Raw genomic sequence first — 12,461 nt, forward strand, 5'->3', positions numbered from 1 at the left:
ATAAGGCTAACTGTACTGTTACAAAGATTATGAATAGCCACAGTGTGGCATGGACAAGTTGATGTTTTGGTGACTGTATCATTTATCTGCATATGTCGATAACTACAACAAAGTAACCATTATGTACATGTGGGGCTATTATTAATTGGATTTTCTTTTTATGTTCCAATAAATAGAACCCTCCAGAGGTCCAGATGTATGGAAGAATGTCGACAGTCCTGATGCAGATGGAAATAGAGACGTTACGATAATGTGGAAGGTAAAGCTATCTTTTTCTATGACACCCAAACAGCACCCACCATGGTTTGGGTTTTCAAGCAATATGTATTTGTCACTTAACACACACTAACCTATACTGACGTATCTATACACTCACATACAGACCCATACTGACCTATCTATCCACTCACATACAGACCCACACTGACCTATCTATCCACTCACATACAGACCCATACTGACCTATCCACTCACATACAGACCCACACTGACCTATCTATCCACTCACATACAGACCCATACTGACCTATCTATACACTCACATACAGACCCACACTGACCTATCTATACACTCACATACAGACCCACACTGACCTATCTATACACTTACATACAGACCCATACTGACCTATCTATCCACTCACATACAGACCCATACCGACCTATCTATCCACTCACATACAGACCCATACTGACCTATCTATACACTCACATACAGACCCACACTGACCTATCTATCCACTTGCATACATAAACCATATATACACATAACACAATTAATTAGTGATGTGCCTGTATCAGAGTATAAATATTTATTTGTGTCATAGAAGTTCCATGATTTACAGATTTAAACTTGTAATTTTTGGGTTTTTCTTTTCTCTTCAGGCTTTGGGTGACTCTGTAGCCAATGGCAAAATTTTGCTGTACGGTGTAACCTTTCAGAGTAGGTCGCAATCTAAGACTTTCAATGTGACCGAAACAAGCTACAAGATATCCTTATCAAAGGAAATCAATTACGTCAGTGTTACGGCTTACAACAGCAGATTTGCTTCTCCTCCAGCAAAACTAAATATCCCCCGTTCTGGCAGCTGCCAAGGTGTGTATTGTACGTTATAGTAGTGATGTTCCCCCCCCCCCCCCCCCATGTGGATTCATAGGGGCATATGTATAAACAGGGTGATTAAATGGAGCTCACCACTGTTTGCCAGAGGGAATTTCACAAGTCTAAATTCATTAGTATGGGAAATATACTTTTGTTTGTTTTTTTGTAAACAAAAAATAAAATAATATTTATCAAGTTTCTGCATCCTGCCACTAGATGGAGTATGCAGTGAAAGGGAAGAGCAGTCAAATCTTTATGGTGAAATCCTTTGCATAAGCAATTGTTGCAGGGCTCCTCGTAACATGGATACCAGCCCACCCATCATCCTTATCACTTCCCTTTAGATAGACTACGATACCGTGGAACATCTTGCTCTAGTTGACTTTTTAGGGCACGTGCTGCTTTGTCTGAACCATGGGACAACGTGAGGGAGGGGTTGAATGAGTGACAGTTCACTTGAACTTAAGTCTTATGTTTGCATTACAGTACTTGCTCCAGAGCTCAGTGTTAAAGCCTATCCCAAGGAGGAGCAGCTATGGGTTGAGTGGAACCCCCAGAATAAAAATTTGGACGGCTATATCATAGAGTGGTGTAATAAGTATGCCAAAGAAGGCTGTGACAGTGATTGGCAGCGTGAGCCGCGCAGTGCACAGAGTACATTTTTGAGAGGTAAGAATAAGGACAGTACCAAGCTAGTACTTACCTGTGAAATGCAATATGCTCGGATTACCTCTCTTTGAGCTAATAAGTTTGATCATCGTCCAATTTAAATGTATTTAAGATGACCATGCATAAGCAGATATAAGCTGCTGGCCAAGTAGACCACTTATTGGCCTGTGTATGTCGGCCTCCCAGTCACCTGCCTGATCAATATCTAGCTTAAAATTGGACAGGTATCTATTGGGCAGGTTTGGAAATCTTGTCAGGAAATGAGTGCATTGCTGCGTTAATACAGTCCTCATTCGATGGGTCTCCGTAGGCCTGAAGTGTGATCCAGTCGTCGGGGCCTGGGCCAATTATTGGCATTATAGGTCTGCTTCTTTGGCAGCCATGGCAAAGATGGCCAACTTTAGGCTCTGTAGCCATAACAACTTCATGTCTTTGGCAACAAACAGCATCTCCTTTGCTCCACTGCTGCACATGTGTATTATATTGCTCTCTATCCCTGTGCCACTGGCTCTCCCAGTGAAACTTTCTGCTTCTGTTTTAGGAGAATTGGAGCCCCTTAAATGCTATTTGATCAAAGTTTACCAACTGTTTAAGGATGGGTGTGAAAGTGTAGCCGCAGTGGAGGCCTATCTTCAGCAAGGAAGTAAGTAAGGAATCTCTGTGAAATCAGCATTGCTAAAGGCTTTGTTGTTAAAGGGACACTAGTCCTATATTTCCCTATCTTTGTATTTTTCCTTTAATAAATAATAATAATAAATTAATCTAGAAATGTTTTGCATTGACCTATAAACACACACACATACCCAGGCTGCTGTTGCTTTACAGTCTCTGGGACATGCGTTTGCCCATTATTTCAGTATAACTCCATGAGTAACCCATTCTGTGAGTGTTCCTCTTATAATCTGGAGCATGTAACTATTATGTTAAAAAAATTCTGCAATACCATTTTCATACCAGTCATCCTTTTTTTTCTTTTTAAAAGCTCCTTCTGTAGGTCCAAGTGTGCATACTAAACAAGTGGAGAAATATAAGGCCATCTTGCAGTGGACTCCTGTTCCGTTTGATAAACAGAATGGGTTCATCAAGAATTACACCCTGACATACAAAGCAAGCCACGGGAATGAGACTAGTGAGTGTGGTACTTCTGTGTTTCATTCAGATACTTCTAAGCAACATGGATTTTTCTATTATTCTGTTCTTTAGTATTGCTTTTATACTGTGATTTTAGCTTTGTGATGAGCAGCTGTAGCTATAGTGAGGGCAGTGAGGTTGGGGAATGCCCTTCCTAGTGATGTTGTGATGGCAGATTCTGTTAATGCCTATAAGTGGGGCCTGGATGAGTTCTTGAACAAGCATAGTATCCAAGGCTATTGCCCATATTGTGTGTGTGCTGGGTTCACTAGGAAGGGTTAAACTTGAACTCTGGTCTGTTTTCAACCCTATGTAACAATGTATACTAAATTAAACACTATGTACAGCTATTATTATTGTTAGTCTTTAATTATATAGCACTGACATATTCCATGGTGCTTTACAGACATTACATAACATTCCCATCAGTCCCTGCCCCAGTGCAGCTTACAATCTAAAGTCCCTGTCCCATTCACACACAGTATGGGCAATATCATTAGGAGCCAATTAAGCTGCCTGTATGTATTTGGTGGGTGGGGGGAAACCTGTGTGCATGCAAGCATGGGATGAACATACAAACTTCTTGCAGGTCGTGCCTGAAATTGACTGTAGTACCCCAGAGCTGCAAGATAGCAGTACTAATGTAGTACCGTGCTGCCAACACCAAAGATTTGTGTAAGATTTACTTATTCATTTCTCTTCCACAGCGCTGGTAATAGATCCTTTAGACACTGAATATACACTGTCGGGCCTAGATGGAAACACGCTCTACTCTGTACATATGGTGGCATACACAGAAAAAGGAGGAAAGGATGGGCCCGTTTTCACATTCACAACTCTAAAATTTGGTATGATGTTTCCTATACGATATATAATATATATAATATTTAATGGCTCTCAGTAGTAAACTTATAGTTGCCTGTGATAGGGTTGTGTGTTTCTTTGGTTCCCTTGTCATATCATTATGGGGTAAGCACATAGAGACAGAGACTGAAACCATCCCTCCTTTATATTGTATCTGGCACAGAAGGTATGTGTTTTTGTAGATGGTAAGGTAGAAGCATTGAATCAATAATGAAGTCTCCGGACCAAACAGCCCTAGACCAACCAAAGGGCCTGTTACCACTCTGGCTGCAGAATTATTCGCTGAAGAATATAAACGGGCATTGGCAGATAAGCCTTTTGCCTGTCTCGCGGTGCTTTGAACATAGCATGGACCTCAATGTGGGTCTAAACAACTACTGAAACTTGTAAAGGTTGAGGCTTGATGATCTATGCAGTCTCCAGTGCATATGCTGTGCCCACTGAGGGTGGGGGGCCCCAAATACAAGAAATGTAAATGAAACACATGTAAGAAGCTAATTGGTATCGCTTTTGTTTTTGTTGTTCATAGCTAATGGAGAAGTTGAAGCTATTGTCGTATCATCCTGTGTAGCTTTCCTCATACTTGTGCTTATTGGCGTCATGTTGTGTTTCAACCACAGAGATCTGTAAGTACCCACTGTATCTGCCATGTTACCTTTATACACGCCAGCCATCATTTTGCTCCATTAGAAATGCATCCAGGATGTTGGATAAACCTGTTGGGCAAGATAAATTATTTCTCTGTCCTTCTCTCCTAATGATGCTTCCTGGCCCTGACCCAGTGTAGCAGATGTCCCCCTTGTATGCACAGGTCTGTTAGTCAGCTGGCATATGCTACATTGTATAAACAGCCAGAACCAGCAGGGCAGAAAATCGGGGCAGACAGACGCTGCTTTCAGTAGCAATTACATTTACACATAACTTTAAACTCATTTAAAAAATGAACATGGAAAAGTTGCTTGGGATTAAAACACTTTTTCAGACACTAGGCAATTTTTTTTTTTTTAGCAGGGAAGATCTGTGCCCCCAAACTTGTCCCAGTAGCCCCCCATCTTCTTTTCTGCTGATTCCCTGCCCATACTCTGTGCTGCTGTCACTTACCTGGGCTTAGGGGCCCACTTACTATATACTATATATATATATAATATAAATGTCACAGTATAACCTGAGCTTAGGGGCCCACTCACTATATACTGTATATATAGAATATAAATGGCACATTATACTGTATATATAGAATATAAATGGCACACTATACTGTATATATAGAATATAAATGGCACATTATACTGTATATATAGAATATAAATGGCACATTATACTGTATATATAGAATATAAATGGCACAATATACTGTATATATAGAATATAAATGGCACATTATACTGTATATATAGAATATAAATGGCACATTATACTGTATATATAGAATATAAATGGCACAGTATACTGTGTATATATAGAATATAAATGGCACATTATACTGTATATGTAGAATATAAAATTCTCTGTACAAGGCTAATGTAGGAACCAGTGCACCCAGACCTGTAGAACCAGCTTTAATGGCAAATTAACTTCACTTTTTTATAATGATTTTCAACAAACCTTAAGATTATCTTCTCAGCAGCTGCCCAGAGTCTACTGAGCATGTGCAGTGCCACTGACACTCATAAAATGGCCCACAAAATTCAAAACCAGGCAGCTGCTCTGGACAGAATTTTCCAGATCATTACTGTTGTAAGATTTAATATATGTATTATTATTCACGGTTCTTTTGAGAAGCAGACAAATAGTCCACACCAAGTGTACATAAAATGTATATATTGAATAATAAATCAATTGGTTGTTACAATTAAGTGATTTAAGTTAATTTTAGTATGTATAAACGTTATATGCTTTTTTTGAAGTAATAGTTTAAAAAGCATATTTGTGTTTTAGGATTAAAAAGCACATTTGGCCGAATGTTCCAGATCCTTCGAAGAGCAACATTGCTCAGTGGTCCCCTCAGACACCAAGCAGGGTAAGGAACCTTTCCAAGATGTTGATTGAAAAGAAGCAGAAACAGTGGAGAGAAATTATAGAATTCATAACGGGCAGTAACAGCGCTCTCTCTCTGCAGTGCGGCAGCTCTACTGCTGTGCCCACAAATAACAAGGAATGCTTTGTGCTCCCAATAAACTTATGCTTCACTTTTTAAGGGGCATGAATGGATTATAGCTGTTTTTACAAATATGTTGACTTAAAATGTCCAATTTACAATGGAATTACATGCCTGCAAAAAGGCATGAAATGTTAAAAACGCAAACCTGAATTCTCATGGGTAGAAGCAAGCAGAATAAAATGGAATCATTTATCTTTCTAGAACCTGTCTGACATGTGTGCCAATCACATAGGCCTTTCTGTCTCTCATTAGCTGACTATGGACCCTTACACAACAGGAAGTATAGGGGTGAAGACACACAGAGCTACTAGTAGCAGCTACTTGTCACAGCCAGAAAATACTGTGCCATAGACAATACTGAGGATTGTCTCTGCTAAAACACAGACAATTATAAGTAAATTATCAGCATTGTCTATTTTAGTAGTCACGACATGTAGCTGCTACTATAGCTTTATGTGTCTTCACCCTTAGAAAGGGTGGCTCCCTAGGCAGAGCTGTTCTGGATGTGGCATCTAAGGTGCTTGCTCCATGACGAGCAGGAGTGACAGGGTCCCTTTCCCCGCTATAGTGTGCTGCAGGAACAGGGACTGGACACTCCTTGCCTCTCACCCAGGGCCAGACTAGGGGTGGGCAAGGCAGAAGAAATATGTGAACAGCTCCCACACACACCCCCACCCCCCTGTTGCACCCTAGACACGTACCTCTTCTGCCTAGTTCCGGCCCTGAATATGGGGACTGGTTAACTATGAGAATAATGAGAATATCAGATAAACGAAGGAAACAAGTAATGTAAATGTTCTTTTCTCTCCCATTCTGACAGCACGACTTTAATGCAAAAGCCCACCCATTTCAAGATGGAAGTTTTACAGATGTGAGTGTGGTTGAGATAACGGCGGAAAACCCGAAGTCTTTCTCTGAGCAGGATATTAAGTCCATGGATCCAATGAAAAAGAACACGTCTGAGGGACTGAGCAGTGGGATCGGTGGCTCCTCATGTATGTCATCCCCACGGCTCAGCGTCTCCGACTGTGATGAGGTGGAATCAGCCCAAACCACATCCAGCACCGTGCAGTATTCCACCGTTATAATCAGCGGATACAGAGACCAGCAGCCCACAGCAGTCAGCCCACATATATTTTCAAGATCTGAGTCAACGCAGCCACTGCTGGATTGTGAGGAAAGGCCTGAAGAGCCAAATGCCGTAGATAAAGAAGGGAGCCCAGAAGGGGCCAATCAGTATTTTAAACAGACTTGTGGTCTGGAGGATTTTACTAACAAATTGCAGGACTTGCATCAGGAAGAGCTTCCCAGCCATTTACAGGAGCAGCTATCAGCCTCCGGCCAACATTTTGGGGAACGAGAAAGGGATCTCTCCGAGTTTCCTTTAGGACAAAATGGCCAGTTGGCTGATTCTCAGTTAGACACAAACAGTGGAGAATGTAAGAGTTATTTACCACAAACAGTAAGGAGTGGAGGTTACATGCCACAGTAGAGCAAGAGAATGATAACTTCACCTGTATTTCATCTTATTATAGAAATGCTCTGGGAGAGACCTGCCCAGTGCCCTAATACAGAGGGAATGTATGGACTTGTATACTGTACAGGCAACAGGCACATGTATTTAGCAGTGTTACCAAAGCACCTACAATGGAATGCTAGCAGGAACCATACATCAACATGCCACAACCGTCAAGGTTCTACGTGGATGCACCTCGAGTCCTAATAGTGTATAATGTGCAGCCAGAGAGCCATCTGTATCTTCTTATCCGAACTGTGAATTACCTGGCTGTACCGGGCTTGGCACCAGGTCTTCTCTTGTAAAAATGTATGTGCTCTATGCAGCATGGCCTGTATCTAAATGGCTCAAAGAACTGGTTATTTAGGAATGCAATGACAGCAGCAAACTGGAGCTGTATCTCCATGTACTATATATCATTATTAGACAATAATCAAAGGCAAGGATTATGCAGGATACGGAAAAACAAGGTATCACACAGGTGTCCAAGAACCAGGAGAAGCAGAGGGGGCAACATGGGGGCTCAGTGGTTAGCACAGGGGGCCCACGTCCAGTTCCAGCCTGGGCGCTACCTGCAAGCAGTTTGTGTGTTGCCCTCACGTTGGTGTGGATTTTTTTCCCACACTCCAAAATCATACAGGCAGGGTAATTGGCTCCTAATAAACATGCCCTAGGGGGTGTGAATGTGATTGCGATATTAGATTGTAAGCTCCACTGCGGCAGGGACTGATGTGAATGATACACAATCACTGTGTAACCCATCAGAACTAAATAATAACTGATATTATATTATACATTTCACATTATCATGCAGATTAGCAGCCTAGTTGTGCTGTTGGGCCCACTATGTGATAAATATATATATTACCCTTGTGCATTTTGACCATAGGCCTTAAACGCTCTAAAGCTTAGAAAACATGGCATTGATAGATATGTTGGATTGGGCTTTAGGTTTCTTATCTCTGCAGGTTTGCAAAGCATTTTATTTTTTATGTTACTTGGCCTTTAAAACATTATTCTCAATGTTTAGTTGCCCTTTCACTTTTAATACTTTCCCTGTAGCAGTAAATGGTGCCGGTATGAGACGATATCTCTGTGGATGGGATATGGCAGCAGCTGGTGCCCGCAGTACTGTCAGGCAGCACGGGGGGTGTATTCCCAAGTGGCAGAGAAATGACAAATACTGGGCTCTGGCACTTGAACCCCAAATACTGACAGCTGTCTCCACTGGCTGAAATGCATGGGCAGAGAATACCCGTGGGGGCAGGTAAGAACCCAAACGTGCCTAATGCAAAAACACAGCATTACCTTTTGGCATGGTAAATAAAATGGCCACTGAACAGTCAGCATTAACATTTTTGGAAAACTGACACCCAGAAACTTAGAAATGAGTTTCTGTGGCTGAATCCCATACATGCCTTTTCCTATTAGATAGAATCTCATGGGAGTTGCTCCAGTGTCTGTAATGTAGAACTGGAACTGTTTATATATATATATATAACAGTTCCAGTTCTACATTACAGACAGTGGAGCAACTCCCATGATATATATATATATATATATATATATATATATATATATATATATATATATATATGCTTTCTGTGTGCAGGATTTTAGGAACGGTTTGTACAGGACCAGGGCCGTGCCATTAGCTGAACCTTCTAAACCAATTATTAAAAGGGAAAACAATTACATGAAGTGTCACAAGTGAGAACATGCAATATTTAAAGGGACACTAAACCCTGCTGCACTGCACTGCTCAACCAAACTTTACTCAGCTGTTGCTGGACTACAAATCCCAGAATAATGTAACATATAACGAAGGGTGAGGCATGCTGGGAGCTGGAGTTCAGCAACATCAGGGTTGTATTCTTAAAGCAATATTGCACAATAAAACTTTCCCCCAAATCTCCAGGGCCAGCGACTGCATTAAAATGCAAGAAATCCTCCAATAAGAATCCCAGCTGGTCTGTGTAAATCTGGCTCCCTGTTCTCTGTTCCTGCAATTGGAGTTGGGAGCATTAAGCACAGTTTCCTATCACTGAACAAGTCTCTCCTGCCATGGGTTTAGGCCCATATGTTTAGTGTATGCACAGCTCAAACAGGCGCAAGGGAACCCTGTACATAACCGCTGCCTTTGGCAAACAGCAAGGGCTATGATTGCCACCCATATAGAATGTGCAGTGAATGCCATGCCAATCCGTGTGCACACAGTTACATTTATAGGTTGCACGTGCAAATCCCAGGGGGCAATGGCTGCAGATCATGGTGCTGCACAACATAGTAATGGGGCCCTCAGAAGAGGAATTATATAAACCATTTAGTAAGTCTGACCCACACAGTACCTGTAACGTTGCACAGTGAGGCTCTTCTTGGTTTTTTAAAAAAATGGAATTGGGTTTTGGGGTTGATACCCTGGCACAGGTGCCAACAAACTGCCACATCCACACCCCAAAATAACTTGTCCATGTCCCCTGCAGGAAGGCGCATCCTTCAGCCAATATATAGGGTTTCACTGGTTCCAAGAAAGCAAAATGCACAGCCCTATAATACTGTTAATTGTCTTTAATGATGTATTCTGTATAAGTCGTACTGATATATACACTTATTAGTAATGTGGTCACTTCAGCTGAATATTATATATATATTTTGTAGGCAAACTGCTGTCTCTGGCAAGGAGTTGTGCATTAACTATATTTTTTTATCTTTTATATTGTTTCTCACAGGGCAGCTATAGATATTCTGTATTTGCAATGTGAATTATTAGGTCTTGTGCTTTTCTGTGTGTAACAGAGGCTGCTTAAACCTCCCAAATAAATCAATGTAAAATCCATCAGAATGTTATTCTAGGCACTTTGTAAGTTTACTTTTAAATTCCAAGATATCAAGATAAATATGTACTACTAATATAAAGGATTCAATACCAACAGTGCCACCTGCTGGCCAGTTTCCCAACTTAATCTGCCAGAAGAAAAAAAGAAAAGTGTTCTGATGTTGCTTTGCTCAGGCACCACATGAGAAACGTTAGCTGAGGTTTTTCGTCTTTCTTAAAGAGAACAACATCAGAACTGGACCTCTTTCTCTTTTCCGACACAGTCAGAAAACTGACCAGCAGGTGGCACTGTTGGTACAATAATTCATATTAACAGTATATATTTTTCTTACTTTTTTTGAAGATTCCACAATATTATGTAATTGGTAAAAGTGCTTAGAATAGCACCCAAATCAGCCTTATGTGAATTTTGTTTCAAAGGTTTAACCCAAAATCCTAGTTCCCAGGTCCCCGTTTCCCTTACAGTGCCTGTGTCACTTCCATCAGTGGTACATTCAATAAAATCTATAGTATCTGCATTGAAATAAACACTTATTCCTTACATAGATAGGAGAGCCCATAGGGGTGTGCGAGAGAATGATTCTCCTGTATAAAGCAGAGGCCTATAAGCTGATCAAGGTGCAGTATGGGTGGGGTGCTAGGTGCCCATCCTTCCAAGCTAAACCTTTCCAATAAGGGAGCAGTAACTTGTATTCACATTTACATTCATTTGGAAATCTGCAGCTTTGCCTGATAAGTGAGACTATTAGCCCACCTTGGTACAGTTCTGTTAGCTCTGTGTAACTTGGCCACTGCCTTGGGTGTGTTTGGCACTTACGGGAATGTCAACGTTTACCTATTGGGGCTCCCGTGAGCTTGTGACTATGTTTCACAATACGGCATCTTTGCATTTGGCGACTTTTAACCCAGTGTGACCCCCAGAAGGAACTGTTAGTAAATCTACTGATGAATGGCCTAAAGCTGTCTGTACATATAAATGTCAGTGATGAGGTTGCCAAACAAGCAGCTTTTGTGGGGGCCCAACTCAGTTGGATCCAGATTTTGACTTATGCCAATGATGAAATAAATCTGTGCCCCTACAGGAGCTGTTGGATGAGGTAAATACCTAGTCAGATTTTGCCCGTGCAGGCCCTCATACACAGACCAGTAAGCTGCTTACTCAGGCTGGAGGGACACAGTCAGCAACTTTATCCGCCGGTGTGTGGCCAGCTTTAGATCCGCCATTGCCCAATAAATAGAAATATTGTATTTACTATACATGCACTAGCTTGAATCATGGCTTTTTGTTGTTACGCCATAGATTCCAGTGGGGTTGGATTTAGGAAGGAAACTACAAATATTGAACATGAGAAATAATAGGCCTTTCTTGTATATTTGTCGTTGATTAGAACTGCATGCTTTCAAACCCCAAATGTGCCCATTGGCCGACTGCCCATGTGATCTGATCCCCAGCTAAAAGCTGCTGGTCACTAAACACAGAAGGGAAGTGATTATCCCTGGAAACTTGTAAAGTTTGGGCAAAGCTTTTGCCAAACGGGAGAATCTTTGCATTTCCTTCTTGTGGTAAATGACAATTGAAGTGTCAGTATTTAGCTGTTGTCTGGGTTTTATTTCACTTTTTCTGTTCTGCCACTTTCTGCTAATGTGAAATGAACAGAGGAGCAGATTGGCGCTGCCCCAGATTCCATTTCTTTCTGTTCAGCTGCCATTCAGGCCACTGTTTCAAATATTGGCGTCTGCAGCATTTTAACATTTTTATGTGGTGAACATTTCCTAAATGACTTGCAGGGGAGGAGATTGGGGGGGGTTATGGCTGAATTGGTGCAGGAAATACTTTCATTCGACACCTTTCCGCAAGAATCCTTTGTACCTGGAATAGAGAATGATCAATGCAAAATCCAATCATCATCATTACTACTTTTGCACTTTATTTGCATAGTATTACCATGAACATTATTTATGGATAGAATTGTATCAGTGTTTAGTTATGTTTGTACATGGCATAACAGTTATTGGATGAAAGAAATGTCTTTTATTTGATGAAAATACATTTACTAACACATTATTGGTTGAGTAGCACCTTAAACTCAAATAAATGTTAGCTTTAACCCTTACAACCCTTTTTATTTATTTATGAAACTTGATCTGGAGCATCCCATGAATGCCAAAGGTGCCAGTACCA

General features: G+C 41.1%; 1 protein-coding gene across 2 annotated transcripts in view; it reads left to right on the plus strand.

The window, feature by feature from the left end:
• Nucleotides 1-8,850, plus strand: part of il6st (interleukin 6 signal transducer) — a 38,591-nt gene extending 29,741 nt beyond the window's left edge. For both annotated transcript variants that reach the window (XM_012966898.3, XM_012966904.3), the window contains 9 exons: nt 177-259; nt 886-1,096; nt 1,589-1,771; nt 2,313-2,414; nt 2,754-2,900; nt 3,610-3,750; nt 4,296-4,392; nt 5,705-5,786; nt 6,748-8,850. In XM_012966898.3, coding sequence (XP_012822352.2) covers nt 177-259; nt 886-1,096; nt 1,589-1,771; nt 2,313-2,414; nt 2,754-2,900; nt 3,610-3,750; nt 4,296-4,392; nt 5,705-5,786; nt 6,748-7,419 — 1,718 coding nt within the window. In that variant the 3' untranslated portion in view covers nt 7,420-8,850. The remainder of the gene's footprint in view (nt 1-176; nt 260-885; nt 1,097-1,588; nt 1,772-2,312; nt 2,415-2,753; nt 2,901-3,609; nt 3,751-4,295; nt 4,393-5,704; nt 5,787-6,747) is intronic.
• The last annotated feature ends 3,611 nt before the right edge of the window (nt 8,851-12,461 follow it).

The sequence above is a fragment of the Xenopus tropicalis genome, chromosome 1 (assembly GCF_000004195.4).
Source record: "Xenopus tropicalis strain Nigerian chromosome 1, UCB_Xtro_10.0, whole genome shotgun sequence".
Lineage (NCBI taxonomy): Eukaryota > Metazoa > Chordata > Amphibia > Anura > Pipidae > Xenopus > Xenopus tropicalis.